At 47.3% G+C, this 27,849-nt stretch overlaps 1 protein-coding gene across 1 annotated transcript in view; it reads left to right on the forward strand.

Moving 5' to 3' along the window:
* Positions 1-27,753, forward strand: part of LOC8040491 (multidrug resistance-associated protein 1) — a 70,756-nt gene extending 43,003 nt beyond the window's left edge. Inside the window, exons 16-28 of the mRNA XM_029969907.4 lie at positions 470-711; positions 2,395-2,686; positions 4,253-4,469; positions 5,993-6,147; positions 8,281-8,436; positions 12,349-12,548; positions 12,977-13,103; positions 14,304-14,405; positions 15,056-15,202; positions 15,881-16,039; positions 17,607-17,773; positions 24,822-25,016; positions 26,088-27,753. Of these exons, the coding sequence (XP_029825767.2) occupies positions 470-711; positions 2,395-2,686; positions 4,253-4,469; positions 5,993-6,147; positions 8,281-8,436; positions 12,349-12,548; positions 12,977-13,103; positions 14,304-14,405; positions 15,056-15,202; positions 15,881-16,039; positions 17,607-17,773; positions 24,822-25,016; positions 26,088-26,199 (2,271 nt within the window). The 3' untranslated portion in view covers positions 26,200-27,753. The remainder of the gene's footprint in view (positions 1-469; positions 712-2,394; positions 2,687-4,252; positions 4,470-5,992; positions 6,148-8,280; positions 8,437-12,348; positions 12,549-12,976; positions 13,104-14,303; positions 14,406-15,055; positions 15,203-15,880; positions 16,040-17,606; positions 17,774-24,821; positions 25,017-26,087) is intronic.
* The last annotated feature ends 96 nt before the right edge of the window (positions 27,754-27,849 follow it).

Below are 27,849 nucleotides of genomic sequence, written 5' to 3' on the forward strand. Positions count from 1 at the left end.
CGAAGGGACAAAGCAAAGAGGAGAGGGAATGAGAATCGTGATATGTCTAGTCGGTTTAACCATGTTTTCACATGGTTAAAATTGCGCACAAATAAAAAGGAACAGAGGAGAGAGAAGAGACAAGCGCAAACTCCCTATCGTTGGTTTCAGTCGTGCACTTCTTTTTCAAAGGTGTGGCCAACTGCCTACCGCTCCAGTCTTGTTTTGCGAGTGCCAGATGTTGTTTCAGCATCCCTTTAATCTCAAAAGTTTTATCAAGTGCTGAACCTTTGAAAATTGGGCAAGTGCCGAATCTGGGAAAGTTTGGCAAATGCCAAATCTCTGAAAGTTTGGCAAGTGTCAAGAACTTGTGGCCACTATACTTTCTTTTTCCTTCCAATGGTTGAGGCAAAACCATAAAAATCCAGGCAAATTTGGAGACCTAGTCGCGATAGGCTCCCACAAACACGTGGCCGAATGCGTCTTGCAGACGCGTGTGCTGGTGACCCACGGCATCTCGTACCTGCCCCAAGTGGACCACATCCTGGTGCTGAAGGATGGCCGAGTGGAGGAGCAGGGCAGCTACAAGGAGCTGCTCAGCCAGAAGGGGGCCTTCGCGGAGGTTCTGTTGCAGTTCCTCCGCGAGGAGAGCCAGGAGGACGAGCTGCTCGACACGGACCCCAACATAGTGGAGGAGCTCATCCTGCAAGTGGGCAACCCAGAGATCAACAGGTGGGGGTGCCCGACACCCGAGCCAATCCATGCCGATCTTTAGGGCTGCCTGATAAAAAGCCAATCTGTGCTTGGGGGCGCCTGATTCTCAAACTAGTCTGTGCCAATCTTTATGCCTAAGCTGATCTGTGCCAATTTTTAGGGTTGTCCAATACAAAGCCATTCTGTACTTTTTTTTTGAAGATACCCTTACACCTGAGCTAATCTCTGCCAACCTTTAGGGATTCCCGATACTGAGCTAACCTTTAGGGATGCCGATATGAGCCAATTTGTGCTAATCTGTGGAGATGCTCGACACTGAAGCAGTCTGGGCCAGTCTTTAGAGATACCCAATACCGAGCTGATCTTTTCCAGTTTTTGAGGATGCCCGATTCTGTTCCTATGTTGAGGGGTGCCCGACACTACATATGTAGGGATACCCAATACTGAGCAAATCTGTGCCGATCTTTATGGATGTCTGGTACTGAGCCAATACTTGCCTTTTTTTGGGGTACCAATCTGCCAATGTTTAGGGATGACTGACACTGCCAATATTTAGGGGTGCCCAATGCTGTATGTCCCTCTTACGTGCGCAGAAGTGTTACACGATAGCCTCAACCTAGCCTCACTCGACTTGTCTTTACTACAGTAAACCCCCGTTAACTCGAAGTCATAAAAACCGGGAAAAATTTCGAGATAAGCGAAGTTTCTAGATAAGCAAAGTACCGAAATTTCCGAAGTACCGACCGCGGATTTCGAAACTCCAGCGCTTCCGAAAATCGTACCTATCACAGCTTCGTTTTAAGCAAGAAATCACTTACTAAAACGAGAAAAAATGAATTAGAAACAAGCGTCCAGCGGTCCAGCGCACGCACATATTCCTCAAAGAGCGCCGCCGTCATTCATGTGGACGGGGTTGAACGAAGGCGACGCGACAACGGCTTGGCTGCGTGGCGACTACGGCGACCACGAGATCGGGAGAGCCGATAGAACGCCACAAGCCAGCACAAGCGTAGAGAAAAAGAGAGAAAGAAAAGTCCCGGGAGATGGGGAGAAAGCAAAAAGCAAGAAAACTAACGTCCTTGAACGCTCGTCGCGTTCTGTGCGCCCAGAACGCGTTTGCGGCGCTTCCGTCTTTTGTCTATTTTTCTCCGGCGCTTCCTTGTTTTGTTTATTTTTCTCAGCGCTTCCCTCTTTTTGTTTATTTTTCTCCGAAGACCCTCTCTCTCTCTCTCTCCCTCTCCCTCCCCTCTCTCTCTCTCTCTTTTTTTTTTTTGTTAGCGTTATTTATAGGTTGCGGTCGCTTCGTCCGCGATGGAGATAAACTTTCTCCTTCGGGCCTCAGTGTCCTTTCAGGAATATTTTTTTTAAAAATATTTTTGCAGGCGATGTTTTGAGATATCCGATGCCCGTCCCGGAAACTTTTCGAGATAAGCGATGTCAAAATACATGGTGCCAATGGGGATTCATTTCGCAACGCACTAAAGTTTCAACTTAACCAATCTTTCGAGATATCCGTGTTCGAGTTAACGGGGGTTTACTGTATGAGAGAGGTTTTACAACGTCGGTATTTACTCTAGCAGTTCTACCTTTGGCTTGAAGTGATCAGAGTTTGGTTTGGGCCGAGTCCTTTAGCTCACGAAACATTGGGACTAGAAGAATGAGATCGTTCACGGCGTCTGATCTGAGATGTTTGATCCGCAGGCAGCTGTCCCTGCGCAAGTCGTCGGAGGAGCTCTCGGTGGCGGAGCGCAAGGAGTTCCTGCGCAGCCTGTCGCGGCAGCTCTCCGAGTCGGCCAGCGTGGAGTCTACGCCCGTGCGGGCGGGCAGCATGGACCTGTCCAACCGCAAGGGCAGCAACGCCTCCAGCCTGCAGTCCAACCGCACCCTTTCTCGGTCCCGGTCTCGGTCCCAGGCGACACTCAAGGGGGAGAAGGGGGCCGTGGAGGCCGAGCCCACCAAGCTCGTGCAGGCCGAGGTCGCCGAGACCGGACAGGTGGGCGTGCCGACGACGACCTCTGTTTACAGCCGTTGTCGGGAACCTCCCCAGGGAATAAACTTTTGTTGCCCTAAGGGAGGGTCAGCTTTTGACCTGCTCGCTCAGTCAGTGTGAAATTTTTGGGTGGCGTTTGTAGCCGTATGGAAGGAGGGGCATGCAAAGTTTCAGCCCTGTGGACCAATTTTATGAGGTATTATGCTCCCAGAACGAAGTGAAGCGTAGCTTGGCATGGAATCTGCTCAATGATTCTATCATTGACATATGGTGTTGATAACCACATATTTTTCCTCATGGAATGCATACTGGAACATACCTGTTGCCGGTTGCTATAAAAAGAAATTGCACAAAATATGCAATTTTCAACTGCTGTCACTGTGACGCACATTGTGCGATGCCATAAATTCACTCGGACTTTATTTTCATCGAGAAATTTGGGAAGAAAGGGCCAAACGAAGACGTACGACAGACGAACGCTCGCTCAGGAGGGATTGTGTGTTTTTGACACTTCGTAAAGTGGACCTATCCGTTTACATACTGTAAAAATAAACAATCAATTGCGTGTTACGGTAGAACCATTATGGTAGAATACTTTTGTGGCAAGGATAGGGTGCAAATGAAGTACTGTAAATGAATTAATTTTTGCGGGCTCAATATTTTGCAATGAGCGAGATCGTAAATTATTTTGTGGGTGCAAAATCTCGCGATTTGGAGCGACGCATATTTAAGTTGGTTACCACAAAGTCACATATTGGCACAATCCATTTTTTTCAATATATTTAAAGTCGGAAAATTCGCAAAATTGACTATGTCCTCATGAAAATTAAGTAATTTACAGTATGCCGACGATATTGGACAGGCATTTGAGGTGCTTGTAGAGTGAAGATTCTTCTTGGAAACACTGACTTCACTAGAGAGGGGCTCTACTGCACATCAGTCTTCACTACAGGGTGATTTTGCGTGGCGTACCACCGGCTCGAAATCTTGCCGGGCTCGAAATCTTGCCGGATGCCACGATGATGAACTTTCGCTGTGTGTTTTTTATGAGTGGAGGCAGTGTTTTCCGGGTCGGTAGAGTTTCTTTGCGTCGCGATCGACTGCCTCTGCCAGAATAATCGACGAAGCAATAATCGACGAAGCAAGGGAGCATCCTCTGGTACTCGATTTTTATACATACCGGTCTTTATTCGGACTCGAGACGAACCGGCGATCGAGAAGCCTACCCGTCGGCAGCCATAGAGGCCCCAGGGAATGTTGCCCAGGCAACTTCGAGAGGAAACGAATCGGAATAAACTCGGATTTATGCGACCCAAATACATCCTCTATCGTATTTGCCGAGTTCTGTCGTCGACGGAACCACTTGCCACGTTTCGCCGTTTCACCAACACCAAAAACGACGCCGTAACCAAGTATCAACGTGGCTCACCTTAGGGGAAAGGTGTTTCATGGAATCATCCTATAGAAGGGTTCTACCGTGTAAGAAAGGGAGCAGGTAGGACCACAGCTGTGTTGCTGCTTTCTCCCTGGCTGCTCGTGGCCTCACTGCACGTCTGTCCGGTTTTGCAGGTGAAGTGGCGCGTGTACTTCGCCTACTTCGGGGCCATCGGGGTTGCCTGGCTGGTCCCCATTGTGCTGATGAACGTGGCCTCGAGCGCCTTCTCCCTGGGCTCCAACCTCTGGCTCACGGCCTGGAGCAACGACCCCCCCCTGCCGGACGGCACCCAGGACCTTGGCAAGCGGGACCTCCGGCTCGGGGTGTACGGCGGCCTCGGCCTGGGACAGGGTGGGTCCCGCGCCGCTCCTTTTTACGCCGACGGCCGTTGCGGGCTCTTCCCCCCGCTTGAAACGATGCGGGGGGGCGTCCGGCGTCGACGTTGCCAAATGCTCGAGAATGAAAGCCTGCCACCGTTTTCTCAAAATTCGGTCCCGGCTCTGCGGGTCGCAAAGAGAGTGCTTTACTGCAGAGCTGCGCCAGCTGCCTCGACGCACCGCCTAGTGAGCTGTGCGTGCTAAGGACAACCGCATGTGTTGGAGCGCTTTATACTGAGAGGGTTGGCCGAGGGGGGGAATTTGCCACCCATTAGAACAGGCAGACTTTGCGACACTTTCCCACAAGACAGATATTCCCAAAACCCCTTTTCTCCCTGGCGTAAACAAATCGGGTTAGCGTTAAAGGGCGGCGGTTGGATGTGATTGGCTGGTCATAGAGAGCGACGGTGTGACGCAACACCTAGCAACAAAGGTGCAGTGAGGGCGGCGGGGCTAGGGCCGCCAGCGGGGTTCCGTGAGGTGGCGTGTACGGGTGGTCCAAGGTGGTTTAATGTTTCGTAATGAGCCATCCGCGGATTGTCGCCACAAAGCGGCGTGAAGGGGGGGTCGGGGTAGGTTAGCACGCACCCCAGTGATACACCCGCCGTCCCCCACTGCGCTGCGGCTAAAGTGGCGAAGAGGGACGTCGCCTTCGATCTTCACTTGCCAGGTGTTACGTCGAGCCGTCGCTTCCTATAACCAGCCAATGTAGTGCGGCATCCATTGCTATTCGTCTACCACCGAGCCTCTCGAAATATGCACCCCGCCACCATCTGTCGGCACTTGCAGGATGTTTCCTAGCCAGTTTCCATAGCCAATGGGGCTGTGGCGCCATCTTGTGGCAGCGTTGCAAACTTTATATACGTGCACTCCAAACCAGTCGAAGGTCAGCTCATGTACCAAGGCACTAATGCTAGTGCATTAAAAAAAATCTAGCCAAAGACACAATGATGTTGTAGCGCTGTCAGTGCCAAGAGCTTATGCTGGGATATGCACTTTCACGTGCTTCAGAACAAAAAAAGAAACAAAAGCATTCGGAACAAAATGGTCAGATGTCTTTTTTGTTTCGAATTCTTTTGTTCACTTGCCCCACGGTGCGTGGATGCGATACCGATGCCCAACGACTTTGTTGTGTTGTGTCGCAGCTATCGCTGTGACTACTGTGGATTGACACAGGACAGGTCATCAAAACAGTTTGTGTCCTCAAAGATTGCCCACCCATTATTTTCTGTCATTAATCACTTCATTACGGGCGGATGTTTAATCGGGATTGTACGGTAGTGCTGTGGACAGAGACAAGTGGAATTTGCTTGTCCTGCCCAGTTAATTTACTCTTCCTTGTGCGGTTCTGGTTCCTGCTGGGTTTGGTTTCCTGTCCCATCCAGTTCTCGCTGTCCACTGGTAGCTGCTTTGGTGTTTGGCTGCGCTACCGAGTCGCGTCAGACGTGCGACTCCTGCGCGTTCTACAGTGTTTTCGCCTTTTGCGTGGCGGTGCAGGACTGACCATCCTGTTTGGTTCCCTGGCCCTGTCCCTGGGCAGCCTGAAGGGTGCCATGTTCCTCCACAACGGGCTGCTGGCCAACATCCTGCGCTCTCCCATGGCCTTCTTCGACACCACGCCCCTCGGCCGCGTCGTGAACCGCTTCTCAAAGGCAAGTCGCCGGGCCACCCGCGGCGATAGTGGCGCAGGATCTAGAGCCACTGAAACATTTATGGCAAATTACTAGGCAATTGTGTTGCATATGTGAAGCGTTCTAGCATCACAAACGTTTAGAGACACCCTTAATCAGCGTTGAGCACATCACACTTTCTCTCCCACTTGTCATCTAATTGGTCCTCGCAGCCACGCTTTTATCCGGGCTTTAGTTTTGGGCTTCATGAAATGCCGACCACCTAGCCCAAGAATATTTAACGTTAAAAAGCTGCGCCGTAGAGAATCAACGTCACTCCCCGACTGTCTCGTAAGGGCCGCCATTTTGTTGCCTGGTGAAAAGTCTGTGCAATCGGCTACAGTCACGATTTGAGGATGCGACTTCCCAGGTTTCGGAAGCGCGTTGTCGGGGAGCTCGAGCGATATTGCTTGGCTCTGTTACGGGTTGTTTCGACACTTCTAGTGGATGGAAAAGAGTTTGTGCTATTTTGGATAAGGCTTCGGATGACTGGCAACAACGGTCTCGAGCAACAAGATGGCTGAAGTGTTGGTACCCTGAGGCAGAGCTTACTTAGTGCCTCCAGCAGATGCCGAAGCACCCGACAATGGAGAAGAGCTGGTGTTGTCGAGGGAAGTTCGGCAACCCGGGTGAAGTTGGAAGGTTTTAGCCTGGAAGTAGCCAAAACCAAAAGGTGGCTTGTCCTTTTCTTTCAAGAGGGGACATTACATTCGAGCGTCAACTTTATACCAGTTGCTCAATATTGATGAAATTTGGAATATGTATTTATCTCCTCGCCTAAATGCATTGTGTGACGTTTCATCTCTGTACGACGCGAGTTACAGGGGGGAGGTAGACAGCTATTGATTGAAGTTGCCTCACTTAGCAAGGAAATCTGCTATGTAAAATTGCTTCCAAATATTGAGCATTCCTGAGCTTCGGCCTTAACTAGAACAAAGGGGCATTTTCCATGCAATCTTTCCATGCAAAATATCAATTTGGAAAGCATTCCACATAATGGGGCATTTTCTTTTCATCAAAACCCTTTTTTTTGGCAATAGAAATTCTTTAAATACAAAAATATATGGCTAGCTGCATTCATCATTAAATTGATAAACTAGGATATTCATTGAAATTAAAGATTTCCTAAAACGAAAGTTGCTGCGAAAAAGTGAAACAGAAAAACCTATTCAAATTTTCCAAACATCTACATTTAATTCTACTGGTGGCAATAGCAACTCAAAGGCGCCAAGAGCATAGGTGGTGCCTTCCACTTAAACCCTATCTTTTGCATGGCTTTGCTGAACGAGTCCAAGCTTTGAACACTTAGTGTCATTTTGTTGTCGGCATGTGGGCACTGATCGTGAAACGAATGAGCAATTGGATATGCTTGCATGCACAAACCAGCATCGGCAATTGTGGGCGGGACAATTGTTGTCTAGAGACAAATCAATGTAACCTTTTTGTCCGTGTGCATAGCCTCTTCTACGTGAAAGCTAGACTTCTATGGTGTTCTTGACCAAATAGTGTTGAACAAAGATGTTCAATGTACTGAAACTGTGAAGAAATTCTCTTTCCAGCGAGAGTAGTATGATCATCATTCTAGGACACCCAGGTGTGGAGTTACAGCAGTTAGAAACTAGGAAACATACAAGTTTTACATATGTAAAACTTGTGAGTTTGAATTGTCCACCCACCAAAAATGTTTCATTTCGTCGTAAATATTTTAGATATTGCAATAAAATTTGCAGGAGTGTGCACTATTAGTTGTGGAACCGCAATACATAAAAATGATGTCATTTCTTTTTAAATGCAATTTTAGGGTTGTGTTTTTTCTTAATGTGAACTATTTTTTTGCTAGGTGTTCAGCATTTCGCACAAGTTGGTAATGTTCGTGGCAGCCTTTCAGCCTTAAGGTCATGTCGCAACAATCGTGGAGTGGTGCTTTTGTGGCGTTTCACCAGGAATCGGGGATTCCTTCGGTCCGGCGCGATTGCTTCCTTTCGGGTATCGAGCATCTTGTTGTGTGCCGTCGAGATACGCCGAAGTGATTTACTTTAAAAACTTCTATGCTCACATCGTTCACACCCTTGATTGAGTGAAACACACCTGACACAATGGATCTGTGGCCCACAGGACGTGGACACAATGGACATCGCCATCCCGATGACAGTGCGGGCGTGGCTGATGTGTGTCCTGCAAGTTGTCTCTACCCTGCTCATCATCAGCATCAGCACTCCCATCTTCATGGCCGTGGCCGTGCCCATCGGTGTCCTCTACTACTTCATTCAGGTGGGTGCGCGGCAGCTGCAGCGTGACGTTTTGCATCCTGGCATGCATGCGCCGACATGCCTGGAAAGAGTGCTTCTTCCCACGCGAACGGTGTGCTGCGGCGAAGTGGCAGTGCAACAGATTTATGTCGCCGCTTTTCCGTAGTACGCTGGTGCGCGTCCGGGTACCGCTCTTCACGAGGGTCGCCTCATCTGTGCGAGAACTCTCTTCATGATTCAAATGTGGAATTGCACAAAAGGAGGAGAAAGAATTCGTTTAACAAAAGGGGGGTTGCCACTGACAATCAAGCCATGAACTTTTCAGGTCTTTTTTTCTTTTATTTTTTGAAAGGTAAAAATGAAATAATGGATCTGTGTACAAGTTTTTACATAACTTCCTTTTTTTTTGTGCAAAGAGTTTCCAGTTTAATAAGTAGAAAGAGTTTGGAGGGCATTACAGTTACTGTCGAGACCAGTTATAACGAATTTAAGGGGAATCGGAAAGTGCTTCGCTATATCCGTTGGTTCGTTATAACAGACTTTGGTTAACAAAGTGCAAAAGGGAATGCGAAATCGTGATCGCTTCCCTGTAACCGCAATTTCGTTATAACTGACTTCGTTATAACCGGTCTCGACAGCAGTTGTGTGTCCTGAGCAGACGCAGGTGCCAAATTTAGGAGAGGATACTTTCGTGATTCATGAGATATGACAAAGTGCAAGCTATTTGGTCACTGTATGCAAATCCCCCTTTTATGGCACAGTCTTCCGACAACACAGCCGATGGCGAAACACAAACGAGTAGGGATGGGCAAATATTCGGTTATTACGAATAGCCAATCGGAATTCTGTTCTATTCGGCCTTCGCTTCGAATCGAATTTAAGTATTCGACGATATTGAATTATTCGACAATATCGAATTATTCGACAGTATAGGGTTATTCTACCTTTCTAAATACAGTCAAACCCGAATATATCTAACCCGTTTCCATCGAATTATTCCTTATATTGAGAAATTTTTGTGCACAGTAATGTTACAGTGATAATATATAGCAACAACTATGGTTACATTGAACAAAAAATAGCAGCCGCTACCATTATATCGAACTGCCAATAGCGCCGTTTTGCTCTGCATGCTGGCTTTCCCCCAACGCGAGCGGCCGCATTGGGGGAAACCCAGCTTGCAGGGCACGCTAGCTTATTTTTATTTTTTTTCCCCAGGCAGGTTGTGTTGATCGCCCGGAAAAAAAAGAAAAAATATCTTTCGCGGAGGGAGCGCAGAGAGGGTGCTCCGTGTTCCCTCTCCTCACTCCGTCCGCAAAAGAGAATATTATTTTTTCTTCCAAACAATTAATGCAACCGCCCCCCAAAAAAAAAAAAAAAACCAGCTTGTTTTGCTAGCTGGCTTCCCCTAATGCATCCGCCCTCCATAGGGTAAAGCCAACTCGCAGAGCAAGACGGCGCTCTGCAGGAGAAGGTGCTCCTGCTCGGACGTGCTCCGTGTTCTCAACATAGTTCGGCGCTAATGCGCGAATAGAGATGGCAGCGGCCTCATCCTTTGGGAGTCCGTCGATAGCATAAAAAAATATTATCGCGGATGCAATGAAGAAAAAGCAGGAGAAGATGCAAGACTACTTCATTGTGTAGTATTTCAGAAGAAAGTATTTTAAAGAGGTGAATTTATTAAAGCTTTTATATTGAATTACACACTATATTGAACTGGTAGACTTTTTTTTTGCGAGTTCGATATAAACGGGTTTGACTTACTCTGGCTTCGATTTCCGGCCAGGTGGCACAAGCTTCCGACCACTCTGACCATTTCGTGCTCCCGAACTCAATACATTTGAAATTAATAATTACAGTGTAGACCGCATATAACGTATGTCTCGGGAGTCGCGAAAATCCGCACTATAAGCGGTACCGCACTATAACCAAAACATCAATTTTTCAGGCCAAAATACATGCCATAAGACAACTTACCTTTGTAAAAGAATTTATTTTATGTTAGATGAAAAATAAGCTTAGTTTGAGGAAAGTCTTTATTTCAATAGACTAGTACAGTTATGTCTCAAGTGTGTCACACATTTTAAAAGAAATGAGCGGCTTTTGCCTGGCGCAGCCTTTTAACGGCGTCGCGGCTTGCGGACGGACGTCGCGAGCGTTCAGGATTGCTAACCCTAATCACTTTTCTCCGGAGATGAAAACGCGTGAAAATTCGCATCCTTCATACGGTACGCGCCAGTAATACCTTGAACTTGAGCACACGCATGAAATGCGCCAAATAAGAAATCCGGGCGATGTTCGAGGACACAAATGCTTAGAAATCACCACTGTAGTCGAAGTAAACAAACACGACGACACGGGCGTTTCTGCCGTCTTGAGAGCGCCGCCACGACATCGCCGCACGAGTAGGTGGATCTTCCCTTCTAGTACGTGCTGGGTTATCATAGCGACACACAACGATAATTCAGAGTCAAGGATAGCGCTTTTACGCAGAACGATGAGATGCACGCCGTCTACGACGACGATCACAACCGACGCCCGCGACCGGCAGACCGGCATGCAACGCGCGCGAACACTTCTCCTCGACCTGCGATTGGTCTGTCGTTGCGGTTGTTTGTTTCTTTGTTTTCAACGCAGCGGAGGGACGCACGCACGTGAACGACTCGTGCGTGCGTCCCTCCGTCGCTATGGCAACTGAAGCCTGTCTCTTCGCTTCTCCCGCGTTTTCGAGCAACCTCCTTGCCCCGCGAGTGCAGTTTGCGGCTCGCGCCGTCAGCGTCAGCGCCGTTATCTAGTGTCGCACAGGGAAGCGAGCTCGCTGCTCCGGTCGTCGGCGCGGTCGGCGGGCTGTGCCAAAAACCGTACTATAACCGGTATTTCCCTTCGCGCGCCTGCATTTTAAGCGGTATGTAATTACATGGAGTTGTATGGGAGGCGAACCGGTGGTTGAAAAAAGCCGCGTTATACCCGGTCCTGCACTATAAGCGGTTACGTTGTAAGTGGTCTATACTGTACAGTACTTCCAATGCCAAATAAATGCAAATACAAAAAAACTATAGTTTAACCATATCTTGTATTTGTTGCTTGTGCTATTCTAACTATTCGATTCGAAATTATTCGGCTAAAATCACTATTTGCTTCGAATTCGTTTCGGACCCAAAATCCTTTATTCGGCCATGCCTACAAACGGGCGATCTTGTTGATTTTGTACCCAAACCCAACGAGAGACAGCGAGCCTTTGGGCCTTGACATAAAAGATGCATTGCTAGTTCTTTTAGAAACGTGAAACATGCCCAATGTTACGTAATTGTGCAATGGAGCTGTAAGAAAAGGTACAGAAATACGGCAGACGTGGTTTCGTCGATGCAGCAAGGACAACTCTTGTGTCGACGAAGGAATTGAACTACCGGGGGCACTTCGTCCTGCTCATTTTCCACAGAGCACGGCGTTTACCAGACACAAGGCTCCCGTGGAGTGGACTCATTATGTCATTTATCTCGATCGAACCCGGGGCACATGTAAAACGCGAGTTCTGCGTCGGCGTTGGGTCGCTGCAAGTGTTCAGACGGTGCTTTACCGACTGAACACGAGGGCCAGTCGAACGGTGACGCGACATTCGGTTACGTCGGCCAAGCACCATATCAGAAGCTTCTTTCTTGCTTATTAAATGAGTTGGTATTTGGAGATGTTTGCATTACCCGTGCAGTGGGGCGTCAAAAGCGCACATAACTTGCGTTGTTGTTTCCACGGGTTTAGTTCTCAACTTAACCGCTAGGGGCAGGATGGTTCGACGTCCTCCCCCTCCCCAGCAGTCTGCCCGCTGCGAGGAAGTTCTCTTCCTCCGCCCAAAAGTCGGCGTTTCTCCCGCGCTTTATGGCTTTTACGGTTCTCCGGTTCCGCCGTTCGACGCCGCCGCGTCTCCTCTGTCCCGCAGCTGTTCTACATTGCCACGTCCCGGCAGCTGAAGCGCCTGGAGTCGGTGACGCGGTCGCCCATCTACACGCACTTCTCGGAGACCCTCTCGGGCGTGAGCACGATCCGCGCCTACGGGGCCCAGGAGCGCTTTGTGCTCGAGTCCAACCACCGGGTGGACTACAACCAGATGTGCTACTACCCGTCCACCATCTCCAATCGGTGAGCAGACTGGGAGCGTCTAGACGGTTTGCACGTTTGCACGCCGAGTATTGGAGTGTGCGTACGTGCGCTTTGGTGCCGGTCGTTGCCGAGTGAAAATGCGACGCAATGTCTGTAAAATGTGCGGGAGTTTTTTAACTTCTCGAGCTCTCGAAATCCTTATCTGACTTCACTGAGGAGCCCCTCGGAGTCTTGGCTTTGATGCGACGAGGCAACGTAGAAGCCTACAGCTTTCGAAAATCGCTTTTGAATAAGAAAACGGTTAGATCTAAAATTTTGCTGCCTCTTTCAGACCGCTAGCACTACGTCTGGGAGGAAACAGCGTTCGACAATGCGCAGTTAATTTTTTAGTAAAACAAAGAAAAACAGTGAATTATTCTTGGGGACACCCGGCGGGGTGGGGTTTATGCGGGACCTTTTCCCCCCAGGTGGTTGGCAGTACGGCTGGAGTTCTGCGGCAACCTGATCGTCCTGTTTGCCGCCCTCTTCTCCGTCTTTGGGAGCCAAGCCTTGGACGGCGGCACTGTCGGCCTCTCGCTCTCCTACGCTCTGTCGGTGAGTCGGCGACCTTGCGCTCTCGGCCGCGTGCCTAGTCGGTGGCTGCTGTGGCTGTGGTCGTTTGAGCAGGAATGGTTGCAGTCGGTTTCACTGAAAGTGCTCCCGTCGTGTATCGGAAATATAATTAAAAACTATTGGACGGTGAAACCAAACTTTGTTTATGTTGCTTTAATCGAGAAGACGGCTGAAAGTAATTTAAATGCATCTTAGTCCTAAAAATAAAGTCGGGAGACACAATGTGCAGCCTGTCTCAATCTTCTTTCACCATTGTGGTGATAAAGCTTGTGGCAACACAAGTACATATATAATAACCAACATCATTGAATCGAAATTTCTCCGCTAGTGCAGCGTTAAAAAAAGTTTGTCCGCTAGCACAAAACAATAAGGAAAAAAAAAAAAAAAAACTTGGCTAGCACGGGGGTTTGGGTATTTGATTACTGGGCGAGAAGTCGAAGGTTCGATTGCCGCCCTTTTTAAAACTCCTGACCTTGGTATTATATTTTTGTTACAATATTTTATGACTCTCTAGGCTTGGAAACAAGTCTTCAAACATGCCTTGTGTTCAAAGGGTAAAAAAAGCTAAGACTGGCAGCAAAAAAAAAACAAAAAACTTTTGCTTGTTTTTATTTTAGTCATTGGGTGGAGCACAATCTGTGCCGACGGTTGTTAGAGCCGTTTGACGTTTAGGCCAAGAATGATAGTCTTATCGCACAAATCTGTTGATTAGAAATAACGGTGGAAAGGGCGGTGAAGTGTTGATGTTTAAGCATTCAGTGAACCGGGGCTCATGATGCAGAGAAACAGTGTTTTGTGTTATGTCCACTCTATCTTAGTCTCGGGATTTTGTAACAGCTAGTTGGCTTTCCTGCGGCACACTTGCGCTGTGCGGTAAAGCCTGCATAATGAGGAGAGTGATGGCTGCACAAGCATTTGAACAGTTGGTTAAAATACCCTCAATGCCAATGGCCTTGAGGGTATTTTAAATAAATAAATAAATAAATAAACAAAGCCAGCTTACCAGTGCAAATCCCGGTTGCCAGCTTTTGCTTAGTGCATTTCTGCTGTGCAGTCAAGCCAGCACGAAGGTGCTTTGTTTTTTTGTATCTGGCTCCGGTTGTTTCTTGTGTCGCCGTGCACGATATCTTATGTTTTCTTGTTATCGTTTCATTCCTGGTGAATTGTTTCTTTTTTTGTCAGATAACAGCCACCATGAATTGGATGGTACGCATGAGCTGCGAGTTTGAGACCAACATTGTGGCCGTGGAACGTATCATGGAGTACACCAGGTCCCCAACCGAGGTACACTACTCTCAAGAGCATTGCAGTGCATGGAAAATGTTCCTATCATTGGAACGAGTTTCGCTGTCGCAAATGTTGGGTACTATGTTGCATGTTAAGCCTCTTACACAGTGTCTTGCATCGTTGTGTGTCACACATGGAGCTTACTTGCTATATTTGCAGTTTATGTACTCTCAGTTATTCTTAACTGCCACATGCTTGTTTAATGAAAGAGGCATTTTAACCAGAATAGAAAGCTGCTAACAGTTGGACAAAATCTTTCCGGATTATGATCCGATTAAAAGTATGCCAGTAAGGCCGATTGGGGGTTGTCTTAACCATTCACATTTGCAAGTATGGCCTCTTACAACATCATTTTCCTGCTTTTGTGCTTAAATCATCTGGTAGTCCAGCCTTGCTAAAGCGTACCCACTGTTGCCAGGCTGGTTCTCCGACAAAGCGTTTTTTTCCCCCCACGGTGGCCAGACTAGCTTTTGAAGTGTGGCTGCTTCCAAGCTTGTATAGATCGGCTGCATTTGAAGTGACAGCAGTGTGGCTTGACCTAAATGTCTTTGCCAAGCGTTGCGATTGGCAATGTGCACCTGCTCACGCGATCAAACAAAGTGATTGCGAGCATACCTGCCAAAAAGAGTGTGCGCCTTGGTCGGCAGGCTGCCTGGGAGGTGCCAGAATCCAAGCCGGCGCTGGATTGGCCCATGGGAGGCCAGGTTCAGTTTGCAGACTACTCGACGCGCTACCGGGAAGGCATGGACCTCGTCATCAAGGACATCACCGTCTCCATCAACGCGGGCGAGAAGGTGAGAGTGCGGAGACTTGGGATCTTCGTTGAAGCACCGGATCTTAGTGGTCACTCCCTTCAAAGGTTGCTGAACTCCCCCGTTAAAAATATTTTTGTGTGCCTAAAACAAACGCACATGTAAAAAAAAAAAATTTTGCGAAGTTTGTTTTGAGACAGATTTTGGGTTGAGAGCAATTGCAAAACGCGCTTATATTTCAGGGTCAACATCCGAAATAGAAGCATGTTACGAAATCGCTCCTAACTCAAAATCTGGCTCGGGAAAAAAATATTGGGGCCTTTTTTCAGTTTATTATCTGACGTACGAACATACATGACTGCTCCAGGCATTAAAAAACGTTTTCTGAGAGTTCAGTGTCCTTTTGAAGTGAAATTTAGAATACTTGGATTGGACACTGCTCCTTGTGGAGTGGTTGGCATCCACTAAAACTTATTGTCGCTCCGGGTGAAGTGCGGACGGTGAACTTTATGCCACATATTAGCTCCTTTGATCATAAGCTGTCTTACATGAAGTTGTTGGTACACTAAAATCAATTGTGCAGCACAGCAAAAGCGTGCACTTTCGGCGTCGGCTGTCTCCCGGATAAGTTATCCCCATCCGATTGTGCCGAGAATTCCAGCTTGTTGACTGTGTGTCTGAAACAGCGCTGCAACGGTTTTGCGGACGTTCTGTGTTCAGGTGGGAGTGGTGGGGCGCACTGGAGCGGGCAAGAGCTCGCTGATGCTGTCGCTGTTCCGCATCGTGGAGCCCGCCAAGGGCACCATCTTCATCGACGGCGTGGACGTCACCAAAATCGGTCTGCACGACCTGCGCTCCAAGCTCACCATCATCCCACAGGCAAGTACACTCCGCTTAAATGCGGCCAATTGCTCTGTCCAGAAGGCCGGGCGGGATCAGCCTCTTTCCAATTGAGGGGAAGTGCCTAAAAGATTCAGAACCGCCGTTATAAATTGACGCTAGTGCGGCAACGTTTCAAGGATCGTTATTGGATAGTTGTCGCTCGTCTATCTGGCTCCCAATAAACCGAACCGCCTGTCAGCCAGACGGTGTATTACAGGAACAAGCTTTGCTCTTCGAAACCCTGGGACGACGGTCTTTTGTTTTGCCAGCCAATTTGTCCCTCTGTACGTTTAAAAGCAACTGCCGAAGTGGCACGTTACAATCCAACTTTGTTGTTTTCTCGTTTGTAGGGTATCTGAGGACAAAGTCCGAGAATTCTTAAAATGGAGGATTGGGCGAGTTGGGCTATTCATAATACTTGTAATCTACAGCGCTCAAGAACCTTCTACACCATTTAGGTGTAGAGGAAGACGAAATACACCCGAGTTAATAGACGGCGCCGAGTGGGCGATTAGTTTTTACTGGTGTGCGTGTTTGAGCGTGAGTGGTTCTGTACGCTGTAAATTATGAGTCCAAGAATAGTTAGCTGTCAAAACTGTAACACACCTTCTTTCGCCGAAATTGGTGCCCAAAACTACATGTGGGTTACAAGCAAAACCAAAAACCGAAACTCAAAACGAAAAACATTATACCCAGTATAAGGTGGCTAGCCCCATTGCCATGGTAACCGTTTGTTTAAATTCGCCATTTTGGTACCCATATCTCACGCGTATTGTCTTAAGATGAAAAAAAGAAAAGAAATTTGACTAGGAGGCATTATTTAAACGAAACGTCATCTTGCTAGCGGGAAAAGATAACGGAGCAACACTGCGTGGGCTCACAATCCCAGCGACCGGACGAGCCTGTAAAGTTGTTTGGAAGACAATCTTCCCAGAGGTGATGATTGCGCGCTCATACTAGTGCAAGAAGCGCAGCACCTAAAATGCTTTAGACGAAAGCAAGGATTACCATTGTGGGCAGCGAAGAACCGTCGTCGGACTCCGACAACGGCATCTAGTGCACAGTACTTATTTTTGTATTGGCGTGCGTTTCATAAAGTTTGTTCTACGAGGAATGTGTGCAGGCTTCCTTTTTTATCTGCGCGGTACAATTGGCATCAAGTTCTTTTTCAAATATTCGAGCGCTAAATATACCTGTGCGTTAAAATCGGGGGTACACTACAACCGTGCCAACACGGTAAGCCCCTAGCTCGATATATTTGAGGTCGCTGCCTCATTTAGTATTGAATGCTGAATGGCCGGAAGTTTTGCAGCGCTCGTAGGTGCTGGTCCCACTATAGCGACAGACAAGAAACGCCGCTCTCGGAGGTTGTTGGCAAATGTCTTTACGCTTCAGCGTCGTCAGTCAGCCACAAAAATATGTTTTGGTGCCCATGGGTGGTCCTGGGGAAGATCGCTGGTTGCCAAGCGGCTTAATCTGGCTTGGGGAGATGGAAATCGGCGTAGATTGCAGTAGCGGGACAAGGCCTATAAGAGTTGTCTGTCTCTTTGTCGTACTCGTGCAGGACCCTATTCTGTTTTCTGGGACGCTGCGCACCAACCTAGACCCCTTTGGGGAGAAGAGCGACACGGAGCTGTGGTCTGCCCTGGAGCTCTCACACCTCAAGGCCTTCGTCTCGGGCCTGGACAAGGGCCTTGAGTACCAGGTCGCCGAGGGAGGAGAGAACCTCAGGTGGGGCGTCCTCCAGAGACCTTGCAATGAGTTGGCGCACTTCTTCAGTCTGTCTGCAGTCTCAGCTAGCGACGATTTTCCTAGATGCCAATTGTTCTTTTGACTGCTGACGACCCTTCTGGCTGCTGATGACACTTGCCACTGCTGATGACGTTTCTGACAACTGATGGTACTTCTGAGTGCTAATGGTCTTTTTGAGTGCTGATGGCCCTTCTCACTGTTGCATGACCTTCTGACTGCTGATGACTGTTCTGACTGGACGGTGACCTTTCGGACTGTTGATGGCTCTTCTGACTTTTGATGACCCTTGTGGCTGTAAATCGTCCTTTTGGCTACCACTGACTTTTGTTGCTGCTGATGCTCCTTCAGTCTGCAGATGGCCCCTCTTGACCGCCAAAAGTCCTTGTGACCTGCAGAAGTCTTTTCGAGTCTTTCCGAAATTTCTTGAATTGTCGTTTTACTTCAGAAAGACATTTAGAATGCCAATGGTCCCGGGGTGAAGCAATAATCCCTCGCCGGAGAATTCCCGTTTGACTCGCAGTGGTTCTGGCAACTGATAGTCCTTAAAGGCGGGCGCTCAAAATTTTCTTCAGCGTGGCAGAAGATTCCTTCTCTTTTCTTTTTTTCCTCCTCCCCTTTCCTCCTCCATTTTCCTCCTCGCTTTTTACGGCCTTCTCGCACGAGTGCTAATGGGCTTACCGGCCCCCCGACAAAATCTCTGCAACCCTTCAAGGTTCTCTGCTTCAATCCCAAAAACCAGGGATTAGTTAGGCAGGCTGGATATGAGCTCGGAAGGGTTCGGGCTGGCTCGCTTTTCTTCTTATTTTTTTTTTTTTGCAATTTTTCTGCAGTTCTAAAAAACACTCAGATAGTCAACACCAACTAGCCCAACAACAAGTTCTTTTACATTCAGATACTTCCGCATGCGGCCACACACGCTACAACACCGCATATTTTTCTCGAGTGAACAGAACTTGAACATCACAGCAAAAGGAAAAAAGATGGGTATTTTTATCCGAACTTTGAGCTCTACCCAAAGAGTTGAAAATCTGTCGTTCTAACAACGGCACACTGAAGAGTGATTGTATCACTATTGTGTTTTTGTTTTGTTTTTTGTACAAACTAATAATCATGAGTAATTACAAGTCAAAGATATTGCAGTCAGAGGGACACAGTCTGACCATTTCTGGGGCATAATATATAGGTTCGTACTACAGGTGTTTTCTAGAGTGACGGCCGCCTCGTTGAAGCTACTAAGAAGAGTAAAAACAAACTTCCATAAAAACTGAAACGGTTTATGGTATATTTCATCTATCTTCAGCCTTTGAAAAAAAATTTCTTCGTGGCCAAACGTGCATTTTGTTTCTGTCAACAAATGTAACTGAAAACTTGACACCCGACAAATATCTTGCGCATCAACAAAGAGAACGGGAAACACGGAGATTGAACCGCAAAATCACAATTTTATTCGCGTAAAATGGTGCAACTAGCAATAGTAGCATATTATGCCATTTATTAAAAGACAGTAGGTATTACGAAGTTATCATTCTCTTCTGTTCGCATTTGTTCGCTGATGAAGAAATGGAATGCCCAGATAGCCTCTGCAGCCCTCACATAATTGTTTGGGGCTTTGTCAGGGTGGGCGAAGCCCATCTCCAAAAAAAACCCAGAAGTTCGGAAGGTGTGCTCCCGCAAGTTTTGGGGCTGCTTGGCTAATTTAGGCCGTCTGGCGTTCACCGCCTACTTAGAAAAGAAGCGGAACAGCGGTCAGCTCAACGTCGTCACCAAGCGGGAAATCATGCCGAAATGTGTCCTTGAACACGTGCGAGATCTTTACCCAAACCCAGCCGGGATTCGCCACAATTCACCTACGAAAAAAACCATAAAAAGGGGTAGGCTTAAACGATTTGGCAGTTTTTGAATATAGTCATGCGGACTAACTGTCCACAAGTACGGAAAGAAATGCAGAGCTCTACTGTGTTCTTTATGTCCATACTTGTCTTTTGCGCTGTACGCCAATTAAAATGAATTCTGCAATATCTGTAGATTATGCCTGGTTATGTTGTCTTTAAAAGAAAAGTAATCAAGCAAGTTCGGTATCGTGCCACAATTTGTGCAAATACAATTTTATGTGGAATTCAAAGTCAAAACAGTACTTCCGCGGGAAATAATTCATCCGTCGTTCTTCGTCTTCCTGAAGCTATGAACTACCGATCTCGGCTACAGGACTTTTGGGTCCACAAAATATCACGCTCAGTAGAAAATTCGCCTTTTCTACCAGAAGTACTGGAAATTATTTATTTTTCAAACAGGTCGGGTGGTGATGCGTGTTTGAGTGTAGGACCGTTGACTGGGCACTGGTTTGAGCCAAGTGTGCAGTGCTTCCTTTCATGCTGCCCGCGACGAGTGTTGAAATTTGAATATAGTGAAATAAAATCAACTGACACCCTTAGAATTATTTTAAACTTGCGCTTTCTTCAGGCATTAAGATTTTGATCGTACCTTTTATTCATTGTCGTCTTCGATGAGGGAACAACTTGCCGAGGAGGCCGCGCTGTCCGCGTACGCGGCTTGACAGATAAGGTCGCGAATGCTTTTCACGAATCTTTAAAGACCAAGCATAAAAATGAAAGACGCAGCCACTTTACGCCAATGAAACCAACTTTATGTTTTGGGCAGACGTCTTGCGAGAGTTGCAGTATTTTAATTATGCTTAATAAATTAAATGTTTAGGACTAAGTACCAAACTTTTTTAGATGTATTAAGAACCAAAATGTCAATCGGAAAGTTCTAGAGCTGCTTGAGAAACACCCGATTAGCTGTTTGCAACCTAATACGGCTCGCGTGGCTTCCTTCTGACTAGTAATAAAGCTTATGAAACATGACAAAATACCCCGTGATAAAGCGCCCGCCCCATCATAAACTCAATTTCGAATGTCCCAAAATTTGTTTTCATAGGCCGGAAAAAAAAAAAAAAAGGAGATGCATGCAAGACGCGTGCCCCACGCTTTATTTATATCAGAAAAGAACTGCCCTCTGTTTTATATACGACGTTTATTGTTGTTGTTGATGTTGTTGTTTTTTCACCAACTAGATATTAGAAAAAACGTGGAAATTAACGTCTTGTGGATGTGAGCCATACGGCCAGGCGAAGATTGGGTTCAAGGAAGAATGCAACAAAAACCGACTGATTACCTAACATTTGTTAATGAACTTTTTGATTATAAAAGAAAACGAGATAGTTGATTGATAAAGTTGTTGGGCGTAATCGAAAGCCACCAAATTGTCCAGTGAAAATTAGCGCCATTGCGGTTTGTGCGGCCAGGCGAGGATTAGGTTCAATAACGAACGCAACTAAAACCGACCGATTGCCTAAAATTCGCTAATTAACCTTTTAATTAGAAAAGAAAACGGCATCTTGTATTTAGAAAGTTGTTGGCCATAATCGCAAGCCACCAAACCTTCCATTCTTAAAAAGATGTAACACGCGTACACTATTCATAACTATAAATATAGTTCTGATTTTATGTGGGCTCCATCTCAGCGTGGCACAGGCTAACGCCATGAAGCCAACGCGACAAATCATGCGCATCGCTGTGACAAAGCCACTGTAGAAGGGCGAGGAGTGCGGTGGCCGAAAAGACTGCGGTAACACGATTCGCGTCCAAATTAGGCTTTTTAGGACGCCGTGAGCCACTTCACGTGCACTACATCTCTTTAAAAATGAATGATTTGGTGTTTTGATGACTATAGATAAGGCACAAACCGCAATTGCGTAACTCTGACGTCTTTTTTAGAAAAATGTCTAGTCGTTAAAAAAAATCGCCCTGTATAAGCACGATTGTAAGGCAGTTCTTTACGTGCGGCGACATCATTACGGCATGGAAGGAGACGTTGACCACAGATCATACTCTGTATATGATGTGTGGTAACTGTTTTTTTTTTTTCGTACGAGAATGAGCAAACATTTGATACCAAATAAAATAGATTTAGCATTCACCAAATTCGGCTTGTTTACTTGACTCAAATCGATATTTGATTTGATTACACTTATTTTGTACCCGCACACGCCTACTTTATTCCCTAATGAGTTACAAGCGATAATAACATTGTTTTGTTTTGTTTTTGTGGTGCGAGGTCATCACAATTTATTATTAACAATCGGAGCTATGCGATTACGCGGAGGAGGCGCATTTGAAGATATTCAAAATTGTTCTGAATACACAAACAACTTCAAACGTCATGCTGTTTGGGTCGTTTCCTACACGCAGGACCAATAATAAAGCCAAAACCTTATAGAGGAGACTATCTTTATCAACTCAACGCACAAACACGATGTGAAGCGTGTCTGCGTACGTTGGAAAAGAGATACCGGCGAGCAAACCATAGCGTTGAATGTCCATGCATCAAAACGTCCGTGCACCGAAATATCCGCGCACCGAAAAGTCCCACACCGAAAAGTCTCTGCAGCAAAAAGTCCGTACACTGAAATGTCTGTGTGCCAAAAAGTCCGCACCGAAATGCCCTACAGCAAAACGCTTTACACCGAAAAGTGCTAGACCCACTACGGATGGGATCCTCCGTCACCTCTGCCGGTTTACGAACCATGATGATTCAGAACCACTGGTCTATGGAGCGCCATCCCTGATATACAGAAAACGCCGCTCGTACTTCCCGTTGTCGCCATGAACCCGCCTAAACAACGAAAGATGCCAAATCAGATATTTATATTAAAATTTATACTTCAATGACTACTTCTTTGAGCAGAACAAGGCATGCATTTGTGCTCTCACAACAGCAAAGAATCGTCTTCCAAACGAACGCTAAAAAAGAGCCAATGCAACTCGTTGGGAAGAGCAAGTGCCAAGCTCGCTCAAAACAGCTCCTCGGTTGGTCCAGCTCCTTGTCGCAGGTGTGCCGGCTGGCTTCTGGATAATCTTTTCAAATCCCTGAAGCTTTCATTTCCCCCACCCCACACTTGTAAAAAAAAAAGACAAAAAAAAAAAAAAACAGACAGCTGGCAAAAAACAAAAATCGGAAAATGGCGAGGAGGAAACGAGAGGTGATTTCCTCCTCTCACAGTGGCGAGAAGGAAAGTGAGGGTCGGGTTCCTTCTCTCTGCTTGCGGGCCGGCCTTTAAGAGCGACAGTCCGTTATATTATAAGCTGTTCTGACTGCCAGCAACTGTTTTGACTAGTTCCAGAGTGATCCTCCTAAGCACCCCGTTGCCCTTTCGGCTGCCGGTCATCTCTATGATCGTGAACTTTCCCAGGGAGTTCCAGAGCCTCTGCTGTAGTCTAACTTTTTTTTTTACAGGAATAGTTGTTATGTTTTTTTTTTCTTGTTGTCGATGTTGCCAAATACTTGAAAACGAAAATCCCGAAAGCCTGCCTCAGTTTTCTCAGGGTTCGATCCCGGGTCCGCTGATTGTGAAGCGAGCGCGCTACCAGAGCCACGTCCGGTACTTCAGCACGCCGCCTAATACATCGCATGTTTTGAGGACAACTGTGCGTACGACTCTCCCGCAGTGCCCGCTAGGCAGCCGCAGTTGTGGGGACGTCGCGTCACGTCACCAGACTTTCGCGCCACTTCCGTTATTGGTATTTTACAAAATTTCATAAACATACTGTCTCCCCACTACACAACAGGAATTCCTTGCATTGCAAGAAAAGTACAAGTATTACCAACTTTACACTGATAGGGCCAAGCCCTTAATGTATGCAGGCTGTACCGTTTATTCGAGTTCTTTTACCCGTGTCCCTCGGCTAAATAGTGTTGCCTGCATTTTTACTGCCGAGCTATGTGGCGTACTGGCAGCACTTGACTTTATTATCCGCATGGAAGTGATGGAAGGTATTCTTTTCGTGGACTCTCGGAGTGTTATTACTGCAGCATGTTCAGTTGCACCAACCGAGAATAAACTGATCCAACTCGCATGGACCAAAGTTCAACGGGGGCTCAAGTATAGGCGCGACATTAGGTTTTGCTGGATTCAGAGCCATGTGGGCATTGCAGGCAATGAGGCTGCAGATAGACTGGCCGCCTTCTCGCATAACCTTTTATCATCGCATGCCTGTATCCCGTGCCAAGACCTTAGGATGCCTATGAGGCTTGCATTTTTACAACTGGGGCTGTCTAAATGGGATTTGGCCAATAATAATGAGCTTCATGCCATAAAGCCATGTCTCGGTGCCATGAAATAATTGGAACCGTTTCCTCGAAGTTCTGTGCTGCTTGAGAATTGGCTACACCTTCCTCATCCATCAATATGGAACGCAAGTTCGTCTGCTTCTTGCACAGGGGTTGTGATGATATGAGAATGCCGAGCTCTTATTGGCTGATTGGAAAATATATAGTGGGTAGACATCAAGACATCTAGCATTGAGGTCTCCCTGCTATCCTTCCAATCAAACCCAATTGGAGCTTGGCGTCGTTCTGACGTCACCGCAACTCCTGTGCAAAAAGCAGACGACTTGCTCTCCGCAAACTTTCTTGTGGGTGAGGAACAACCGGGTTGTAACCACTGTGGAAAGACTTGGTCTGTTTCACATATTTTTCTTTGCCCTGGTCCACAACGAAAATGCAGGTTCTTTTCTCCCGAGCTTTTTAGGTATTGCATTCCATTCCATTCTACACCGTTTCTAGGGGGCAGTCTCTTGTAATATTTGACTGTCTTTTAACTTTTCTAGAAAATATAGGAATTTCACACAAAAATCTAGCAGTATTTCCTTCTTAGTGCACCTTTCCTAGTGTTTTCTGGTTTACCTCGTTTAGCACAGTATGGCCATAGGAGCTCCTGCAGCACAAAACCCGCAAGCCACAACAAATCACGCCATGTCCATTAAAGGGCTTCTGCGTGTATAAAATAGACGAGCGTGTCACCCTCTGAGCAGACATTGGCGACAGCTCCTCCCGTAAGCTGCCGACCGCTGCGCAAGATACAAAAGGACACATTGCGGTCCGACGAGCGTCGCAGCCGTCGCCGCGACCACTTCATACACACGCGGGGCCGATAATTTTTTTTGTTTGCCCCGGCGTCCGCTTGCAGCGTGGGTCAGCGTCAGCTGGTGTGCCTGGCACGAGCGCTGCTGCGCAAGTCCAAGGTGCTCGTCCTGGACGAGGCGACCGCGGCGGTGGACATGGAGACAGACTCGCTGATCCAGCAGACGATCCGCAAGGAGTTCACGGGCTGCACAGTGCTCACCATCGCCCACCGACTCAACACCATCATGGATTACGACAGGTCAGCCAGCTTTCCCTCCCTTCTGAGTCGCGATTTCGTACCGGAAGCTGTGGTCGCCGACGGGTGGGAACGGCGAGGCACGTCTCTGAAACGCTCCCGGCCTCCGTGCCTTCGGCGTGCTTTGGCAGCGTGTGCTTGAGGGGCATCAGATGTCAAAGCATTGTCGAAGGTAAGAAGCCTGCGCTCGAGGCCGAGCAACTGAAGCTCCTTGCCGTCCTCACCTTTCGGCAACTACCGTATTTACTCGCAGAATGGACACACTTTTTTTTCCGAAAAATCGATGCAAAGTTGGGGGGAGGGGGGGGGGGGGGGGGCGCGTTTATTACGCGAAGTAAAATTTTTGTGTCCGTATTTACTCGCATAATGAACAGACCTTTTATCCTGAAAAATCGAAGTAACTTCTTATCTCTGCGCGCGGCGCCCAACCTCATAACCAAACTAAGCTGTGCAAAAAAAAAAAAACTCCTTTGTTTTCTTTTTTTTAGTTCCTTGTTTGTTTGTTTTTTTTTTTTGCCGCCTTTCGCAAGCTGTTTTGTTTGCTTAGGCGAGGGCCCTCCGCTTATCTTATCTCCTTGCGCGCGGCCCGCGACGCAAAAACCCGTAACCAAACTGCGCTGTGCAAAAAAAAAAAAAAAAGAGCCACTCTTTGTCTGTTTTCTTTTAGTTCCGTAGTTTTCTCTTAGTTCCGTAGGTGTTCGCTGATATCCTGCATCTTCTCTCTCTGCTACGCTTACGTGAGGCATCTTTCTCGCTTAGGTACTATTCAAACTTTCTTCCTTAAGTACAATCCAAACATGAATGTGCAAAACACTGACGCACACACACAAGCCGAACACTGTCACTTTTCTGAAGTACCTATTGACGTTAGCAAGGTTTGTAAGCTCCCGAATTGTTTTACCATAAGAATTTCAAGAGGGTGGGAGGTGCTAGTCACCTTGTTCCTCAAGCTATCTAGGGGTTCCCAAAAGATTCCAAGAACCCCTAGACTTGCTAACAAACTGCCAGATGATTGTTAGCCGGCCGTCGGCACATTATTGACGATGGCCCCTGCCACTGTTGCCGCCATTACAGGATCCTGGTGTTGGAGCAAGGACGCGTGGCGGAATTCGACACTCCCTCCAACCTGCTCGCCAACGAGAGCTCCATCTTCTACAGCATGTCAAAGGACGCCGACCTGGCTTGAGTCGGGGCGCCAATCGCGATTAGCGTGGTGCCAACTTCACGGACATTAATCCCCAATCCAAGCCATCGAGCCCACCGGTCGCTCCCTGTTGGTGGAGTGTGCGGATCTAACGGGCAGCTGGCTCCCCTGCATCGAAAGCCAGGGCGTACGGGTAGCGTGGGCATTTCGGGCTCGACTCCCGTGTTCCGTCGACGGACGTTTTCCATTTGATGCACCGACACCCGCCGCTCTAACCGCCCATTCTTTTTGTATATTTGATATTTAGGTCCCTGTTTCGACTTGATTTAGGTAACTGTATCAAATATTATCTCTTTAGGATCTGCGTGCTTTCACATTGCGACGGAAAGACCGACATATAGGTATATATATATCTTATTGGTGAACCGGTGTTTTAAGTTTGACGATCAGATCTGGAAGCTGCATCTTCGGCATTTTTGTCCTAGTGAACCTTAGTTTCCAGGGCGACCTTTCGTAATCCTCGAGGGCATACTTTCTTTCGGCGCGTAACTCTTCCCAATCAAGAACTCCCTTTGGTGAAGGTAATATTGTAAATGTGATCTTTCTATATAAAAAAAAAGGGTGTCAATGAAAAGAAGCTTTTGGCGAACGTGAGCCCTTCACGTAAGTAATCTCTCTAGGAATCCGACCTTCCGACGGAGGTAACTTTTTTTGCAAAACTAGACTGCGACAATGGCGAGGTCTCTGCCAACCTTTGTGCCCTCAAAGCTTTCCTTTGGCGCCCTCCGTAAAATATGCTACGGGTTGGAAGCGGTCCGCTCGGTTGTAAATACTAGCAAGTTTTGCGACTTTCAGTGCACCGCTTCATTTTCCCCCGAATCCTGTGTCTGGGGAAGCGACAGTATTTAGTTGGGCAAGATCCATTTGCACCTCGGACTAATTTAAGTATCCCTCGGCGAACGTTATTTAGGTGTCACAATACGAGGGATCGTTGCGACGGTTTTTTCGGTGAATACCAAAGCGGGGAACGAGGTGCGGTCGTCTCGGCGTAGCGAGGTCGCCCGGCCGCTTCGTGGCACCGGCCGCATGTTTGCAGTTGGGACTTTTCGGCTGAACGCAGTTCGACCTGTGTGATATTTCCGTGTACTTTGTACGACATTGTTATTATAATACGCTCACCCCGAATTTAGCCGAGAACGTTACTGTTGTTGCAGCCCACGTCCGGGTCATTTTCGCACTAGTAGTGTTTTTTTTTTTCCCCGAAACATTTTCATAACCATTGGTAGTGCATTACGTTTTACATTTTTGCTCCCACCTTATTTATATATACTTTTCCTCCTTCCCCCTCCAGCCGTGCATTCGTTTTGTCTGGGTTGGCACCTTTCTTGGATACTATACAAACAAAATGTTGAAACAACGGTGCCACATTTTTGGGTGGCGGCAAAACATCCGTCTTTTTGGGGAACGGCTCATCGGGAGATTTTGGGGGAGTGCTTTTGCAGGGAGGATCGACACCACAAGTGCACTTCGAAGACTCTCCATCACATTGGTTTGGAGTGGGAGTGATTTTGTACAATAAAAACGGAACAAAGTTTTCTTCGGTGGCTTCCCTACGCTTTCACACAACACGTGTGCAGCCTTAGCTCAGAAATCTGAGCTTTCTTCTGCAATTGAATCCCTTATGCGGTTGGA

This window comes from Ixodes scapularis, unplaced genomic scaffold (genome assembly GCF_016920785.2).
Source record: "Ixodes scapularis isolate PalLabHiFi unplaced genomic scaffold, ASM1692078v2 PGA_scaffold4__175_contigs__length_147842914, whole genome shotgun sequence".
Taxonomy (NCBI): Eukaryota; Metazoa; Arthropoda; class Arachnida; order Ixodida; family Ixodidae; genus Ixodes; species Ixodes scapularis.